At 41.4% G+C, this 17,987-nt stretch overlaps 1 protein-coding gene across 3 annotated transcripts in view; it reads left to right on the top strand.

The window, feature by feature from the left end:
* The window catches only part of LMO1 (LIM domain only 1), a 76,164-nt gene extending 58,521 nt beyond the window's left edge, over positions 1-17,643 (top strand). For all 3 annotated transcript variants that reach the window (XM_024196385.2, XM_024196376.1, XM_024196394.1), the window contains exons 3-4: positions 12,308-12,433; positions 17,197-17,643. In XM_024196385.2, coding sequence (XP_024052153.1) covers positions 12,308-12,433; positions 17,197-17,302 — 232 coding nt within the window. In that variant the 3' untranslated portion in view covers positions 17,303-17,643. The remainder of the gene's footprint in view (positions 1-12,307; positions 12,434-17,196) is intronic.
* The last annotated feature ends 344 nt before the right edge of the window (positions 17,644-17,987 follow it).

Here is a 17,987-nt window from a genome sequence, read left to right as displayed (position 1 = left end):
CCTTGTAGCCCATCAGTGGAATCAGAGCATCTTTCCTCTAGTTATGAATTCTGCACTTAAATCTCTCAAGGGCATATATGCAGTGCCTGTGCTATCAAGAGAGTCCATAGAATTTCAGCTGTCTCAGACCCAAGTATAATTGTATAGGTAGGCCACCCCCAAAGTGTAGGTGAGAGGCCTGATTGAAGAGGGAGGAGAGACTGGGGTATGGAGCAGAGTGTTGTGGGATTTGCTTGGGAGGGAAGGACAGAGTACAAGGGTTTTGAAGAAGGCAGAGAGTAGAATAACGTGGAACAGAGGGAGGCTGGACTTTGGGGAAGAGACACCAGGGACAGCAAGGAGTTCTGGGTGCGAGAGATGAGGGAGAGACTGGGGAATTTGGCAGACAGTGACTTGAAAGTACAGATGATTTTAGAAGATAGGAAGAGAGAGGACTTTGAAGATTTGTAACACCGGTCAAAGACTGCTCCTGACAGAGCATGGACAGTGAATACAGGGCAGCTAGCTGATGCTGCTGGGAGCATGAGGGAGTCCAAAGGAGGATGAAGCACCAAAGTGCTGGGATACTCATAGAAAGTAGAAGGGAGCTTGTGCTGCTGGGATTTCCTGGTAGGTTGGGGCTTTGTTCTCTCTAACTTCGTTCGCAAAACTGAAGGGAAAAAAAGTGTGTGCGCCCCTAGGATGGGTCATAAGGGTAAGAAGTGCCATATAGACTCCAGATGATCCTCACACTGTAATATCGGATCCTCACATGATCCTCATCACTGTAATATAGGAGTGTCTCACAATCATCCAGGAATTTATCCTCACAACACCCCTGTGAGGCAAGAAAGTCTCATCCACATTCTACAGATTCTTGAAACTTGCCCAAGGTCACACAAGAAATCTGTGGCTGCACCAGGAATTGAACACAGGTCTCTCCAGCACCACTCTGAGGAATGTACAGGTAATCCATGCTGTGGGTATTCTTGCAGGCAGTGGTCTGAGCCAGATTTCTAATTCTATTTGTCTTAACATGGCACCTATCTCAGTGATTACCAAAGCATTGGCTCTGCCATGGACTAACTCTATAACTTGGGTGCGTCACATCACTTCTCTGCCTCCGTCTATAAGCCAAATATAACTACAGCACTTCTCTCTCCCTCTTTAGGATGTGTGTGGGGTCAGTTAGAATTTGTACAGAACTGTGAAAGTGTAAAGCAATGTGTTGGTGGTGAGAATAATGAATAGCTTACTTCACAACAGTTCAGTGCAGGCTTTCTCTGTGCCAAGGAATTTTAGCTACTGCAGGTAGAAGGGACTTTGGATCATCACTATCGGATACAAAATATGAGAGATCCATCTAATCTTTCATTGACTGACTCAAATAATGGCAGTTGCATATGCAGATATATGCAGTCTGTAACGGACTTCACTGATAAATTGTTTCCTAGGTTATCCTAAATTCTTCCTTTCTTAATTTCAGCTTGTGCTCGCTTTGACTACTGGAAAAAACCTCCTAGATTTTCTTTCTTGTTATAAATCTGCTTTTCAAAGCTCCCTTTCCAGAGTGTGCTACTTTAGTTCTCTTAACCTTTAAGTCATTTTCTAATAATCTGATAATTTATTGCATCTGAAGAAGTGAGGTTCTTACCCACGAAAGCTTATGCTCCCAATACTTCTGTTAGTCTTAAAGGTGCCACAGGACCCTCTGTTGCTTTTTACAGATTCAGACTAACAAGGCTACCCCTCTGATACCTGATAATTTATGCTACCCTTCTTTAAATTCGCTAAGAATAATTCAGTTCCACACATTATATTTCTATTTATACATCCCTGTGTTTCTCTTCTGTTACTGCATGATTTCCATGTTCATGTTCAACTGACTGGGTTTTACTCTGTGTAGCCACTCATCCCTGTGTAAGGGTGTGCAGAAGTCTGATTTGGTAGCATTGTATTGCTATTGCGCACAGATGTAAAATGACTACTATGTACAGGGCAGGAAAAAGTTGGGCCCATTTTCTCATCAAAGATCTCTTGGTAGTACTAGTTCCCAACCAACATTCACCTATTTTGCTAGCTTCCTACCATACCACTTTGCATTTATCCTGATTAAACCTAGTTTTGTTTATCATTTTTCCTGTCTAACTCTCCTAGATCCCACCATTTTAATTTTGCCTCTCTTGCTGCTAGGCAGCCTCTTAACTTCATACAATGGGAAAACTTGGTGAACATGCTCTTCATTTGTTCTAGGTCATTTATGAAGACATTGAGCACATGATCTAAATCCAACTCTTGCTGAGGGGAGGGAAAGGTATCCATTGCGGGGGTTGGCTATTTAATACACTAGCAGCATTACTTGGTTCCCGGTCGTCCGTCAGTTAGGCATCCATCACATAATATACGTAGCCATGCCTTTGTTCAGACTTCTCTGAGAGCACTATGTGGAGCAGCATTGAATGCCTTACTGAAGTGCCTAACGCTAACCAAATTCCCTGTTACTGAAATCAATGGGAGCTGCTTGGGTGCTCAGTGCATGTGAAAATCAGTCCACTTACTTAGGTTCCTAAATACGGACTTAGCTTTAGACAACCTTTTTTGAAAATCTTGTCCTTTGTCAACTACTAGTTTTATATGTAACACAGTGCCAGCTTTCCTGCGCAAGTTGATATTCCAATTGTCTTTTCTGTGCCTCTCTCATAGATAACCAAATAAGATTTTTTCTTGTGATAATGCTGCATTATTCTTGTTAATGTTAATGTCTTTAGCATTTGATTACCTCTGTTCATTTCTATTCGTCCTTGCAGCCATTTCTGGTTTGTTTTCAGCATTGTCCTGCCGGCCATATATGTTGTTGTGTATTCTGCCACCTTTATGTTGTAATGTGTATCCATCATCTCCCTCTTCCCTGTTTAAACCCTTTCCCACCAACCAGGCCAGCTTCTACCTAGAAGGTCACTTGCCACATCTGTTCAACTAGAAGCTCTCCACTCCAAATAGTCACTTCTGCCCACAGGATCTCTGAATCCATAACTTTTTTTTTTCTCTACATCATCTCCTCAGTCTTTAATTCACTTCCACTATTTTTCTGCTTCACTCACAGAGAATTATCTAAGCCCTTCTTATTTGACTCCTTTCTTTAATGGCTTTGGAGCTAATATTCAAACTCTAGTAGGTAAGACAAAAAAGTAACATCTTCTACAGCAATTGGAAATGAATTAATGCTAAACTACAGTGGAATTATACATGTTACAGATATATTTATACTAAATAAGTTCATTGCAATGACTTAAAGTACAGTATTACAATGACTATCAAAAGAATTAATCACTGGCCGCTTACTGTGATTATGTGGTTTCCAAGAAGAGCAGTGTCAAATAATGGAATTTGGTACACTAAGTATGTTAAAGTCTTTACAAAGCTAAGAAGCAAGCCAGTTTTGAATCTATAAATGTGGACAGAGAAAAGGTAAATGAAACCTGATGGGAATAGTGCATATAATAGTAGGAGCACATACTCTATTGGTGTCCCATACGCTTCACATAAAGGATAGAGGGCCTTTTTGAATGGATATTGGCCCATATGATATTGTAACTGTTGAGATCCACTGAGGAGCTCGAGCTGTTTGAGAATGCGCTGCCTCGTGATTAGTAAACAACTTCCAGCAGTGGATTTAGCTTCCCACTTCACTTTGTTGGAGCACAAATCTATTCCCTTCCAATGGGGATTATTACTGTAGGTGGCACCAGAGACCCTAGCATTCTGGCCAACTAGTGTGAAACAAACGGTGTATTTTCCATGGTCATTGGCCGTGGTGCTTATTTGTGCATACATTTAAAGAAATACTAGATGACATGCTGTAAGTTGTTTCAGTTGCATTTTTGCTCGTTCATGAATGGAAACTTTTGAAGGTGCACCTCAGAACTCAGCTGTGGCTTCTGGGCTGTTCAGTGCTGTGCTGCTTTGGAGCCCCGGACAGGAATAGACATAATGCATAGATCTTTCCTGGAAGAAGTGCTATCCTGTTAACTGGACAGCTGTGACCGGTGCATGGAACTGGCATGAGAACTAGCTCCTTTTAGCGTGAATGTTTTCTCCTCTTCTGAGTGGGGTAGAGCCCAGTGGCAGGAGCCCTACTGGTTCTGTATATTGGCCTGCCTGCATTGCTTTGGAGCAGGCTGCCATCCAATGCGTCAAATAAGGCGGTGGGCTTTCTGCACTGAATACATTTTGTCTGAGTCACTGAGGACATCTTTCAAATGTGCTTCAGGAACTCTTAGCAGACCATATCCTCATCATTTGTTTCAAAAGATAAACTGTTGTCATTGCTTGCGAAGGAACATTTGTTAACCTTCATGTTTCCTAAAGCACTTTCTTCTTCATTTTTAATTCTGAAAGATGAAATCAGATCTTGAGTTGTTTAAATTTGTTATCCTTGCAATCCCACCTCAATCTCCAGCTACATACAGATGTATTTCCAGATACATTATTGTCTAAGTCAATGTATTTACCATTTGGTTAACAGTCGTGATGGCTAGCTTTTCCATCTTTAATTTATCTGTCTCTGTTGAATAGGCAAATTCTGTTGGAAGCTACTATTCCTGGTATAGAAATCCTTACAGTGTGCTTCTTTGTAAACTGCTTGTTTAATACAAATACCAGTTGTTTTATTCATCCGCAGACATACTTGAAGATCCACCAACTTGGAACACACAAGCAGTCTCTGTGAGCCCTGCTCAGAGTTTCTTGGCGGAACTGCCATCTTAATTCAGAATTTTCAGTGGGGCGCTTTTTGAAGATGCATTTGATTCTCTCCTATCTTACACCAGTGCAACTCCATTGTCTTAAATGGAGCTCTTCCTGAATTACACCCATGTAAATCAGAGGAAAATGAAATTCAGTATGACAGAAACAGACCAAATGACTTCTGCATATTTCATACATACCAGCACTTGTTAGGAACTTGTCACAATTTGATAAACAAAACAGTTGGTCCTGGTCAGGACTTAAATGAGGGTATCTCCAAAGGAAGCTCAAATATTGTACGAAGAAATTTATGGTAAATCAGTAGAGGGCATGTTTCTCTCTAAGGGTCTGATCCAGCTCCTAGCAGAGTTAGTGGGAATCTTTTTACTGGCTTCAGTGTGCTTTTGATTAGACCCTAAATTTGTATGGAACCAATGCCTCAGCATAGATTAGGGGCGTGTTGTTCTGCTTATTGCGACTTTTGAATGGGAGCTCAAACTGGGGTTTTCAGCTTATCTGGTTGTTAATGATCCCAAAACCATATTTGCGAGAGAGAGAGGTGTTTTTTACTCTGTCTTAACCAAATTCCAATTTAGGTAGCTATAGTGCCTTCTTCCCGCCTAAAAGTTCCTACTTCCAGCTGGATTCAACATTCACCTTTTCCTGTCTCCAGCTTTTTGGACAGCATTGCTTTGTTCTGCCTCAGTAATAACCACGTACAGTTTATATTTCAGTTTATGAGTAAAGAGCTTAGCAATGCCTTTGGATGCAAGTTATTGCATCCAGTAAATGTACAGTATTTTTATTAGTGATTAAGAAAAGTGAGTCTTCGATTTTCAAAAATATGTGATAGTTCTGTCTGGCCAGAGAGCATGCACAGCAATGCTTCGCTTCCAATAGACTTCCACGTGTAAGTAATGATGGTGGCACCAAATCAAATGGCCAAACCACAGTTCCACATTTCAAGCACAAACTTTGAAAGTTTCAGTGTGTGCGCCAAAACTAGCAAAACTTGAGCTAATCTGTCAACGGTGTCATTGAAACTACATTCAGGAGCATTAATCAGCAGAAAGAACTTGATAAACTGGGAAGTCTTCAAAGGAGGGTGCTATTTATTTTTTTTCAACAAATATACAGCATATATGGGCATCAGCAGCAGATATATTAGGCAATGATCTATTATTAAAGGAACACATTCAACCTGCTTATATCCAGAAATGTATTTTCTGTGAAAAAGATGATAAATAGATGCAGCATGGCCAGAAAGGACTGTGTTTTAAAGTTGGGTTTACTGAAGATCCTAATAATGGTCTAGAGTTTGTTAAACTGACTTTTATTATTCTTAACCACTTTGAGGCATTCTGCATGGGATTTCCCTGCCTCTAAACTGTTTTGTATCTAGACAGATTGACAATGAAAAAGTAAACGCCATGCTTTATGTGCAAAAGATGGTGCATTTCACCACATTGTCACACTTTGTATTGTCACGGCAAAGATTATTTCCTATGTGGTAGCTGAGATGAGGGCCTTTCACGTATACAAACCAGAACTTTCCAGGATAACAAATTGCAGTTGGGTTTGTTAGTTGATTTTAATTTTATTTTTTAAAACCTTCTAACAGGGGTGGACTAATTCTTGTAGGCTTTGATGTACTGACCTGCCTCTAACACTTTCAAACTTGCAACTTTCCTATTAATAATTCTAAACTCTCCTAAGAAAACTTGGCTCCATATATGTGAGTTTACACAGCATCTGTGAAAGCCAAGATTGGTTTTAATGTCAGTTGGAGCAGTTATACTGTAGGAAGATTGGAGCTGTTGAGGGAGATGATGCTTGTATTCTGACACCAGGTGGGACAGCTTCATACCAAGTGTAAATCTCTTGCTCTCTAAAATGTGGAAGGAGGGACCAAAAGACCCAAAATAAATACCTTTCATATGGATTGTTCAACTGAAGATGTGTGCCTTGAGGAATCCTGAAATTTATGCCCTGTAGTCTCCATGCTAGTTGGCCACCCAAGCAGAGAGCTTTTTATACTATGCTGGTTCAGTTCCTTCTATTTAGCTATCCATGAGTAATAAACCCTCTGGCATAAAATGTACGTTCTCTGGAACTGAACTAGAAACCATCATGAAAGAACAACTTAACTGACTTCATTAATGTCAAAATATGCCTCCTTTCCTTCAATTGACACAACTTTCCACTGTAGCATTGACTCTGCTATATTCAGAAGTGTGCACTCACTAACAGGTATTTACCACATGCCAAGCAGTGATTATGGGAGATGGAATATCTATCTGATTTTTGCCGTATGCCATTTTTGTGGGAGCCAAGAGAAACAGAACACAGAAGTAGGTTCGGTCTGTATCCCACACAAAGACCGATTAGAGACGTCCTTCAGCCTTGACTCTGCATTTTAGAATTGGTTTTACATTTTTATCATATTAAGTGACTGTTAAGCTTTTTCTATAGCTATTTGCATACTCAGTATTTTGTCAGCTCACAATAAACGTGCATTGTTCGAACTGTGTCAGCCGCATGCAGTTGACAAACACTGGTGTAAGGTGTTTGAGTCCAACTTGCTGGAAGGTTTTGAACTGGTAGGAACAGGGCTCTTTCTCATGACTATGAATTCAAGGTACGAGAAATGGACATAGGAACTTCCACACTGGATCAGACCCAGGGTGCATCTAAACCAGTATCCCGTCTGACAGCAGCAGCATGAGATACTTCGGAGGAAGGTGCAAGAACTTTATTATAACGATTATCACCACTTGTATTGTAGAAGTGCCAAGGCGCCCTAATCATAGACCCTGTTGTGCTAGGCGCTGTACAAGCAAGAACAAAGATGGTCTCTGCCCCAAAGAGATGACAATCTAAATATAACATAATAGTAGATGGTTACAGAGCAGCTAGAGGAGTACAAGTTAAAAATGAGACCATATTGGTTAGCATGGTAGGCAATGGTCTCCTCATATTGAAACCACTTAATCCCTAGTAATTAGTGATTGGTTTAAGCATGAGGTTTACTCTCTTCTAAAATCTACTTGTGTTAACTATTATAACTCTGGATATTCTTGGTATCCATATAAATGTCCAGTCCCTTCTTGAATGTTGCTAAATTTGTGGCCTCAACAGTCCTGTGACAATAATTATCACCATCTGATTATGTTTTGTGTGGAAAAAGTGTACTTGAACTTGCCGCCCCTTTAACTTCACTGAATGTCCTCCTTGTTTCTCATATTATACAGCAGGGAGAATGAAAGCTCCCAATGTACCTTCTCTATCCCATTCTGTGCTTTACATACACTTATATCCCCTCTTAACCATCTCTTTTCTAAAGTGAGATGCCCCCAATCTTTTCAGTCCCTTTTCATAGGAGAGTTTTCTGGCCCCTGACTGACTTGCTGCTGGTTTGCAAATACCAGGATGGAGGGCAATCTTGGTATTGCTAGGTATTTAGAAATCCATTTGTAGATATTGTTTGTAGGATTAGAGATAATGAAACAGATGTGCAGATTATCATATAGCTTAGACCATAAATGAATGTGAGTGGGGCGAGAAGGAAGATTCATGGAAGGGGTACAAATCTAATGTTCATTCACGAGTGATGAATGTAAGTTGGAAATATAGAATGTGTTTAAAATGATGGGGAAGAGGGTCACTTTTAGACAAGTCCCTCCCTTTCACATACTCACCAGTATAAGCCCCTCACTCATACCCTAAAGAAAAGGTAAACTCTGGGTAATTATGCCCCTACTGTACATTTAGTCAGTTTAAAGTACCTTCACAGCATTGCTGAATTCCAAAATGTTGTACAGAAGATTACTGTTACAAGCAGCGAAGTCTTTAAATAAAAAGAAGCCTCCCAACAGTTACATAGCACTTCCACAGAGTGCTACCCGCTTGCCCCTCAATTCATTCGTATTCACTGCTGCTCCTGTGTGCCAGTTAGCTTTAATTTTTACTATACACAATGACATCAACAGCTAATCGGAATATAGAATAGCTGGATTTTAGTGTGCCTATAAACTACAGAAAATTGTCCTTGGCTAAATTCCTGCTTTCAGATTGGCTGACAACAATAGACATGGTTAAGTTCAGAGTAAGAGCCATTAAGCATAATTACTACCACAGGGTAAAAGTTTAATTGTGTTAAATTTTAAATCTGCATAGTCTAAGCTTATTTACAAGCTGGTGAGGTCCTTCTGTTACATAAGAGAGAATAAATCTGTACTTAAAAATTGCTGTCTTCTAACTTTTAAGAGAGTTTTAAAAAGAGGTTAAAAACCTTCCTTGTCTCCTTCCCCCCAGCGTCATGCCAGTGAGAATATTGAGGCTCTTATGGTAATTTCCCTGATATGCTTGAGCTTTCGGTGTGTGGGGGTGTGTGTGGGGGGGGGGGGAGGGGGTGTAACAGACAAGATGGGATTTGCTATGGAGAATGCATCCAGAGGATGGAGTGTGTTTCCTTTTTTGTGGCTTCTTTTTAAACTAAACCATGGGATGTATTGATGGTGAAAGGGAGTTCTTCCCCAAAATTAAAAAAACAAAAACCCAAACTGCTCCTCGTGTGATCTCCAAGTGAGGAGGTATGGAGCATGACAGCTGGACGTGCCAAAAAACAAAGACCAAGTTCTTAGTTGAAGAATGCGTCTCTTCTTTGCCTCAATCTGCACTTCCTCCAACAGCAAAAAGTCTGTGAACTTTGAGCTACAAGTCAGGCATACTTGAGAATTTTAGTGACTATATAGAGCTTTAAATCGTTCCCTGAGAAGTGATTAAAATTAGAAAGTGCTAGAATGTGTGTGAAATGTTCATATGTTAGGGAAGGGAGGTGGGGGCTGTCTGAAACTTAATAGCAGAGAACAAGATTAGCACACTGAAAAACTGGGAGCTACATTTATGTAGACATTAAAAGGCAACATAATTTCAGCTGGACAAAACATAAACTGCAGCTCTTATGCAAACATTCAAAGCTATGTAACACTTGGTTTACCCCCCAACCCCTGAAAAGAGACAGGTGAATCCAGTGCCAAATACAATCTTCATGTTTCTTTAACTGTTTAAATAGTTAAGTGAACATCTGTCCAAACTTCCCCATCATTTCCATGTAGAGAAGTATCCTATTTGAAGGGTGAAGAAAACTGCCTGTTTAACAATGCAAATAACTCTGTCTGGGGCCGCTTTATTTTATTTAATCTAGATTGAGCTCCACACAACTGTGATGCTAATGAATAATGGATATTTTACGCTCACAAGAATAGTGGCATCGTGCACAGAACAAATTTAGGATTAACTTCCACTGTTCTCCTTACCTAATGTATTGGGCTGCTTTGCTTGGGTTTTATTTTTATTTTTTATTTTTAAGTGATTTTTTTTTAACGTTTGCTGTGATTTGGATATTCTAAAAATGCAGACGTCATTGTTCTCCTAATCTGCTAGTTTTCTATCAAATAGAGAAATTGAAACTAATGACGGCTGCTACTGTACTAAGGGTGTTCTAGTTATACGATGGAAGACGGTTACACCAAGGAGTGACAGACACTTCTGTTTTGCCAAGTAAAATGACTATGAATCAGAAAATACAAATTTGGGGCTATATTATAAATTGGCACCCCATCCAGAACGAGGGGCATTGTAGCTATGCTGGCCCAGGAGCATTCCAGGGAGGGGAACTGTGAGCTTCTGCCGCCACTGCTGGCACCACCACCCTTGCTCCGGTCTGCTACTGGTCCATAATAAGACACGCCCTTTCTTGCAGTGTCCCTGACCACCAGTGTAGGACTGGGAGCAGCAGCCCTCTGAAGGCTCTTCTCTCTCTCTCTCTCTCCTGCACTAATCCATGATGCAGGGAGCCATGCATGAAAGTGAAGGGCTGGCTCGCCTGCTATCATAAGAGCAGGCCACCATCCTGCCCTTGCTGAATATGTTGCCATTTGCTTTGTTTGTTTATAAGACTTATTTAAACTCTTTGCTGTTTTGCTCGGTCTATTGCGGTACAGGCTTTCCAGCCCTAATGTGGTGAAGTCTGAGGGCAAGAGTATTTAGATCTTACATTGCTGTGTCTCTGGTACTATTTTTATCTGGCCCATTGTACCATAAACTTTTTTTTTTTTTGTAAAGTGTCAGACAAAAATGTCTAGTCTCCTCCCACCGAAAACAGTCCAGTGGCCTTCAAGCCAAAAATAACAGAAAAGTAAAGGGTGTCTCTTTTAACATCTGACACAAGAAGTAAGACTTTTTATATGCCCAAAACAAGCTAACATGATAGCTCAGGAGCCTGAGAGCGGAAGGGTTATCTTGAGGATCTTATCACACTTCAGTGATTACTGTCCAGTGATCAGTAGCACTGATTTGTTCAGCAAATTGTAGGCTGAGAAATCAGACATAGGTGTTCCTCTGCCAGGCTACAAGTGGTTCTCTCTATGCTTTTTTGCCTTTTTGTATTGGTGGAACCAGTAAGTACTGGCATTAGCAAGATCCAACTCCAAAGAATTGAAACAGACCTTAGGCCCCATATATGTTTAGGGGGATGTACATACGTGTGCATGTTTACATGCACGCCAAACTAACAATCAGCAGGAAGAAGGTGCCTTCCACATAGCTCTGAGAACAATTAAATCACATGCATTCTCTTAAACAGAAAGTAACTAAGTGACTATTTGCAGTTTAAGATTGAAATCTTTGGTTCGTTGCATGCATCCCCAACTGGTTCCTATAGCTCTAATTTAGAAGTGCTGTCGTGCCTGTCCCCAGGGAGTGGCACTGGCTCATGGGTCTTCAGGGACTTGTCCAAGGGCTGGGGGGATGATGCCGTAGCTCTTGGTTAGTCTCCCTTTGGGAGCTGTAAGAGCAGCAGACATCTGGGAAGAGAGATAGCAAAAGCCATGACGAAAGTGGCAAAGCTTCCAGCTTCCAGAAAGGCTGTCCTCAAGGACTGGGGAGCTGAAGTGAACTGTTTGTTTGTGCCTTGGTATAAGAAGCCTCCCAGGAAGGTCGAGGAGGGTGGAGGTCTTAGCAAAATTTATAAAGTGGCTTTGTAAAACATTATTGCCAAGTGTCTTTAGATAAGCATGTGTTCCTTTAAAACAGGAGGTAAGTTAGACTTTTCTCCAGTGGCAGCTTTGCCTGCCGGAGTTGGCAAAGTTAGTGAGTCTTCTTCATTTCACTCATTGTCATCGGCTTGGATTCCTCCATTAGGCAACAATGAAGAGCAAATGGGTGCTCAGTGGGGTGGGGAAGGAAGCAAGACGTTCAGAGAAAAAACCCTGCAAATAGTTTTGTTTTGACTGAAATTGTGTGAGCCCCAAAATAGCACTGAAAGTGTCTTTAATGCTTTTCTCCATTAGATAGTAAATTAGCCCAAGGCTCACAAGCCAAGTGAAATTTCATTTCGACAATCGGCATTTGCTCACCAGGCAGTTTTATCCCAAGTTCCTGCACACTGGTTGGTCAGCGAAATGGATACTGCAACTCCTATTTATTGGTGCAATACAGTATTTGATACTGCTAATTACACTTAATTAGTGCTTCCACCATTTAATTAAAATGGCTTCTAATGATTGTGCTTCTTTGGCAGGCTCTTTGGTACCACCGGGAATTGCGCTGCTTGCAGTAAACTGATCCCTGCCTTTGAGATGGTGATGAGGGCCAGAGATAATGTTTACCATTTGGACTGCTTTGCCTGCCAACTCTGCAACCAGAGGTGAGGACACGGTTATTACAGAAATAAAAAAACCCACAAACTATTTTTTATTTTTGCCCACGGACCAAGGAAATCCGCTTGATCTTTGCCACCTCTCTGGGGCCGAGAAGCTGCTAGCACTGGCTGGGTTGTCTTATTTTTAGTCGCCTACATAGACTGGGTCTGTCCTGCAACCTTTTCGAGGATTGGGTCTGGTGGAGCCAAGGGGAGTTGGGGGGGGTGGTGCAAGGACTGCAGATCCAGGCACAGTAGGCACCAGACAGCTGTTCTGAAATAGTTGTAATGCAACTGAATGAACAGCTTCTGAGATCTTTCAGCATCTAGCCTGTTTGCTGAACACCCATAGATGGAGATAGGACCCTCTCTTGCACAAGTACTTCTAACTCAGAGTTACTTAAATCAGACTTCTGACAGGCTCAGAAGTGAGGAGGGTATGAAGGAGAAATGTATTCTAGGTAAGCCCTTTTGGAGACTACGAAGTGCTCTCTTCAGTTTGCTGCATAAGCAATAGAGCCTGCTTGTGGGGTAGTTTTAAATGGGGCTGTACCACACCTGATTGGAAGATGCAGAGAGAAATGCATATCAACGTATACAATGAAAGGACATATGGGTTCAGCCTGACTCATTTGGTATCTATAAAAGACTGAATGGGGGAGGGGGGGGTGCGCGCGTGCAAAGACTTTAGGGCATGCTTTTCTCTTGATTTTGGTGCACTTGTTGGAAGATTGAGTTCTCCTCTTGGAAGCTGAGTGCATTAAATGCAGCATAGTCTCCCTTTTTGAAGCATGCATTCTTAAAACTTCCCCCTCCTTGCTTAGGCTGCCCGTTGAACCACAAATTATTGTTTATGAAGGGACATGTGGTAAAAGAGGAGGAAAAGAGTGAGTAAGCTCAATGGGAGAAAAGCACGTTACTTCAAAGCCAAGTTAACGTACCTGATATTTCACTTAAAAATAAGATACATCACATTCAATTACTCTGGAATTTCAGTCAATATGGAGTTGTGTGTGTGATATTTACACACACATATGCTCACACCTCCTTTCTAGCGTTCATGTTAGATTTGTGAGAACATATCAAAATACAGGGACGGACTTTCCTCTCACACTTGTTTTATATCCGTATAACTTGGTTGAAGTCTGAGGAGTTACACCTGACTCCCAGCAGTGCATGTATGAGGAGAATCAGACACACGGTATGTAGTTTGGGTGGCTTTAATTGAAGGCACTGTATCAAACACAAAGCTGGCATTATTTGTTTGGGGGTAGAATGCCTTCCTATTAATACTGACAGCTGCAATAAATCAAGCTGTCCCCAGTTTAATAGGGTTATTCCACTGAGGTTATAGTGACATCTAGTGGTTGGTGTGCTGGACAGGGAGCGTACTTTCTTGCAGACAAACTGTATTTCCCAGGGTTTTGGTGCATAGTCCTATTTTTAATTCTGTCTTTAATATGCTTTTGATATACCTTAATGCTATCCAGAAAGCATTGGCAGACCTATCCATTTTGTGACTGCGCTGGCAGGAATTCAGCACCTCCCTCCCCAGAGACAAAACTCATAATAGTGAGCAGCCTCTCACAGGCAAAGTCCTCAGTTAGGTTTTTTGGGATCTATTGGTATTACCCTGTTTTTTTCAGAGTCCCAGGCTCCATTCTTAGCATAGTGGGGTTTTTTTTTTAAAAAGGCAAAATAATACTTTATTTAATAGTGTTAGGTACGAAATATTTCCATCAGCTATCGTCTCCAATGCACGTCAAAAACACTGATTCCTAAAATGTATCTTGGGCCTAACTCATGTTGCATTTTGTAAGGGTAAGTAGCTGTTGTCTAACTACTAAATCTTCTTTTTACCACAGTACTCTGCTGACACATCAGTATCCTAAGATGTTTCAAGCAGTTCACCTGCCTTTTTCTCGTGTTGAGTTCTATTCTGAAAGTCACTTTATAAAAATGGCATCCTGGGTTCAATGTTCGTGTCTCACTGATTCCTGATGAAACTCGCTTAGTAAGACAGGTTTTTCTAACAGTTCGGCACTCACGGTGTGAATGAAGGCTGGGTTCCCTTTTCCTCGCACATCAACCTCCAGAAAACTGCTGGGTTTCCACAGGCATAAAACGCTTTGGGTGTGACACGGGCCTGCTAAATCTTGATTGGTAGTTGGGCATGAGAAGGAAAGAACTCCACTTCCTGCTGGGTCCATGCTGAGTTTTCAGGGCTGGCAGCTGGAGAAAAACATCTTTGTCTTGTAAATTGAGCACATTGTGAGAGATAAACATGGGACCCCACGATGCCTGGTTTTCACCTGATTTTAAAAGAAACTACACTCAACCACACCCTACGAATCACTTTTCAGCTCTCCCACGGCTGCTCTAGACCCCAGCTAGATTTGGCAAGAGGTGGCTGTTGACTGTGCTGCATTTGTGCTGGTGGCGTGACATTGTTTTGTACTCCTGCTCCTTGGGTTTTATGGTCACAGTTTAAGTAACGTTAAGTAGCAGAAAGTCAGCAGTTGTGTCTTAAGTTGCAGTCTGGGAAATGTTGGCTAATAGACTTTGTATATTCAGCAAATCCATTGGTGAGGCTGTGACTTTCAGGAGAATATGTGCAATGCTGCTTTAACTGGAGTCTCCTCTTAAAGAAGCAGCTTTTGTTTCTTTTCTGGAATACAACGTTAAAAGTTAGCTAGCTGAATTTCAGACTATTATAAAGAGGGCTTCAGGTGCAAGCTAGGAGAGGAGACTGGGTGCTGAGCTAAATCACACAATGAACCATATTAATTAAGCGCACTGTGGAAGCCACAGGTTTTCGCTATACCCACTTGCCAAATTAAGCAAGGCATCAGCTGACTTATAGGCATCCATTAGGGGAAAACTTGTATGAGGTGCTGGAGAGACTCTTATAATTCAGACTATCCAGTCTGATAGCAGGCTTTCAGTCTCTAGCTACCCACTGACTATCACAGGCCGAGAACTTATTCCAGATCAGGACTAGAGAATTTCCCTTGTACAACCATGCATAGTAGTATGGTGACCAGACAGCAAATGTGAAAAATCGGAATGGGGGCGGGGGTTAATAGGAGAAATATAAGAAATATATATAAGAATATAAGAAAAAGACCAAAAAATCGGGACTGTCCCTATAAAATGGGGACATCTGGTCACCCTACATAGTAGGGACACGTTTTCAAGGCTTCATGACTCTGCTGAGGAAAAAGTTGTCCTCTTTCCGTGGGCTTCATGTTGTGTAGGGCCTATATTTCTCCCCTGAACTTCTAGCTAATATTTTTGCCTCTTTAAAGTTCATATCTGCCAGTTCCTAGCTGGCTGGACATGTGTGCACCATATATATCTGTCTTTCAGAACTGGCTGTCTGCATCACTACCAGCTTTGCCTGTACCTGCCCTGAAGTAGTGGGACTGGCTTAGGACACTGAGGCTGTCTCACCTATGTCCTGCTTTGTTGTCAAGCACTTAGCATGTGCTAAGTCAGACTCTGCCCTTGAGTGGGAGATCAGTGAAGAGCACTGTGTGTATTATCCTAAAATTCTAGATTAACTTTTACACCTATAGCAAACAGGAGGTGTGAGGAGCCAAGTGGCTGTCAAACTGCACCTTGCAGGTATTGTGTGCAACCTTTTTGACCTTAATGATCAAATAAAATGGTTAAATATCACAAGTCTCTCTCTGTCAACTTTAATACAAACAGAACAATTTACATGGTAGACAGAGAACTTCATGCTCCATTCCATGAAGATAAAGGTTAACCGAGTCTAGCCATCCATCAAGAAACTTCTATTTATTGTTCAGCACTGTACATAAGCGGGTGAGGAAGGACTTAATAGCCATTTAGTGCCTGTAAATTAGTGTAAACACTGCCTCACCTGGAAATTTGAATACCGTAGAACATTTCAAACATTTTGTGTAACATAATCGGTTTGCTTCCCAGTTTCAGTGAATTCTGAAAGCTCATGTCTATTTGGGGATCTCTTCCATCACTTTTCATGTTGGATTGTTATTACAGTAGTATCTATAGCAGGGGTAGGCAACCTATGGCACACGTGCCGAAGGCGGCACGCGAGCTGATTTTCAGTGGCACTCACAGTGCCCGGGTCCTGGCCATCAGTCCGGGGGGCTCTGCATTTTAATTTAATTTTAAATGAAGCTTCTTAAACATTTTAAGAACCTTATTTACTTTATATACAACAATAGTTTAGTTATATGTTATAGACTTATAGAAAGAGACCTTCTAAAAATGTTAAAATGTATGACTGGCACGCGAAACCTTAGAGTGAATAAATGAAGACTTGGCACACCACTTCTGAAAGGTTGCTGACCCCTGAGCTATAGGCTTCAACAGAGATCAGGGCCTCTTGTGCTAGGCACTGTTCAAATGCATAGTATGAGAGGGCCTCTGTGCCAGAGAGCTTACCGTCTAAATAGACAACACAAACAAAAGGTAGGAGAGGGAAACAAGGTGGTGAAGTGACTTGAGTCTCTTAGAGATCAGTGGCAGGGCCAGAAATAGAACTCAGGTCGCCTGGTTCCTAGTCGAGTGCCCTATCCACTGTATCCTGCCTCCCTAAATTCCAGTCCGGTAAGTATAGTTCATAATGAAGATAACTTTTCCTTTCCATCTGGGCACCCACTACCTCTAGACTTAATGCTCTGATCTTTTCCTCGGTGTACTGCCACCTGGTTAATGCCAACTAACATTTGGACTTGCGTGACTTTATTTATTTTTTAATTTTTTTTACATTTCAGATTTTGTGTGGGAGACAAATTTTTCCTGAAGAACAACATGATCTTGTGTCAGATGGACTATGAGGAAGGGCAGCTGAATGGAAGTTTTGAGTCCCAAGTTCAATAACGATCCCTGCTTTGCTGAAGCACTGTGGGATGGACGTTCAGCCACACAAGCAGTGAGGGGCGTCTGTCAGCTTGCCTGCAATATTTTTTTAATTCTTGGTCCAGAAAGGACTATATACATTGTAGTACTTTTTTCCCGCCCCCAACACAAAGCAGTTACAAATTTAGATGTACAGTTGTGCCTGCTTAGCTGAGCACTGCATTGCCTGTATGTTTGTGAGTTTTTTGGGGTCTGGGGGAGGGCTCTGTACAGTCTGATTTCTGTATATAAACTGGAACATTTATTTTATGAAAAATGTAATGCAATTTTATTACTGGTGTGAATTAAAAATTATGAATGTTTCCTGGTCATTTTAAGTTGTGGTTTATTCGTAATACAGTTGGGGCTTGTGTTTCCTGCACTTGATGCTGACCAGATATATTTTTTTAAAACAATACACAGATCCCTGGAACGCTCATGAAATAAAATAACGGGCAAGAGTTTAAACTACTACAAAAACAGACAAGAGTTGGGGGAGGAAGTGCTGCTCTGAAATTCAACCTCTCAGTTTCAACCACATCACGTTTTGTCTCCACAATTGCTGTCATGTAGAAAAGGCGTAAATGAGCTCTGTGTGGGTGATAGCTGGGGAATCTTTACTGCATCACTAGTCAATCCCCATGAGGACTGTGGTAAACAACTTCTT

The sequence above is a fragment of the Terrapene carolina genome, unplaced genomic scaffold (assembly GCF_002925995.2).
Source record: "Terrapene carolina triunguis isolate 2854851 unplaced genomic scaffold, T_m_triunguis-2.0 Scaffold96, whole genome shotgun sequence".
Lineage (NCBI taxonomy): Eukaryota > Metazoa > Chordata > Testudines > Emydidae > Terrapene > Terrapene triunguis.
Note: the sequence above shows the minus strand (reverse complement) of the source record. Positions and strands in the feature narration are given on the sequence as shown.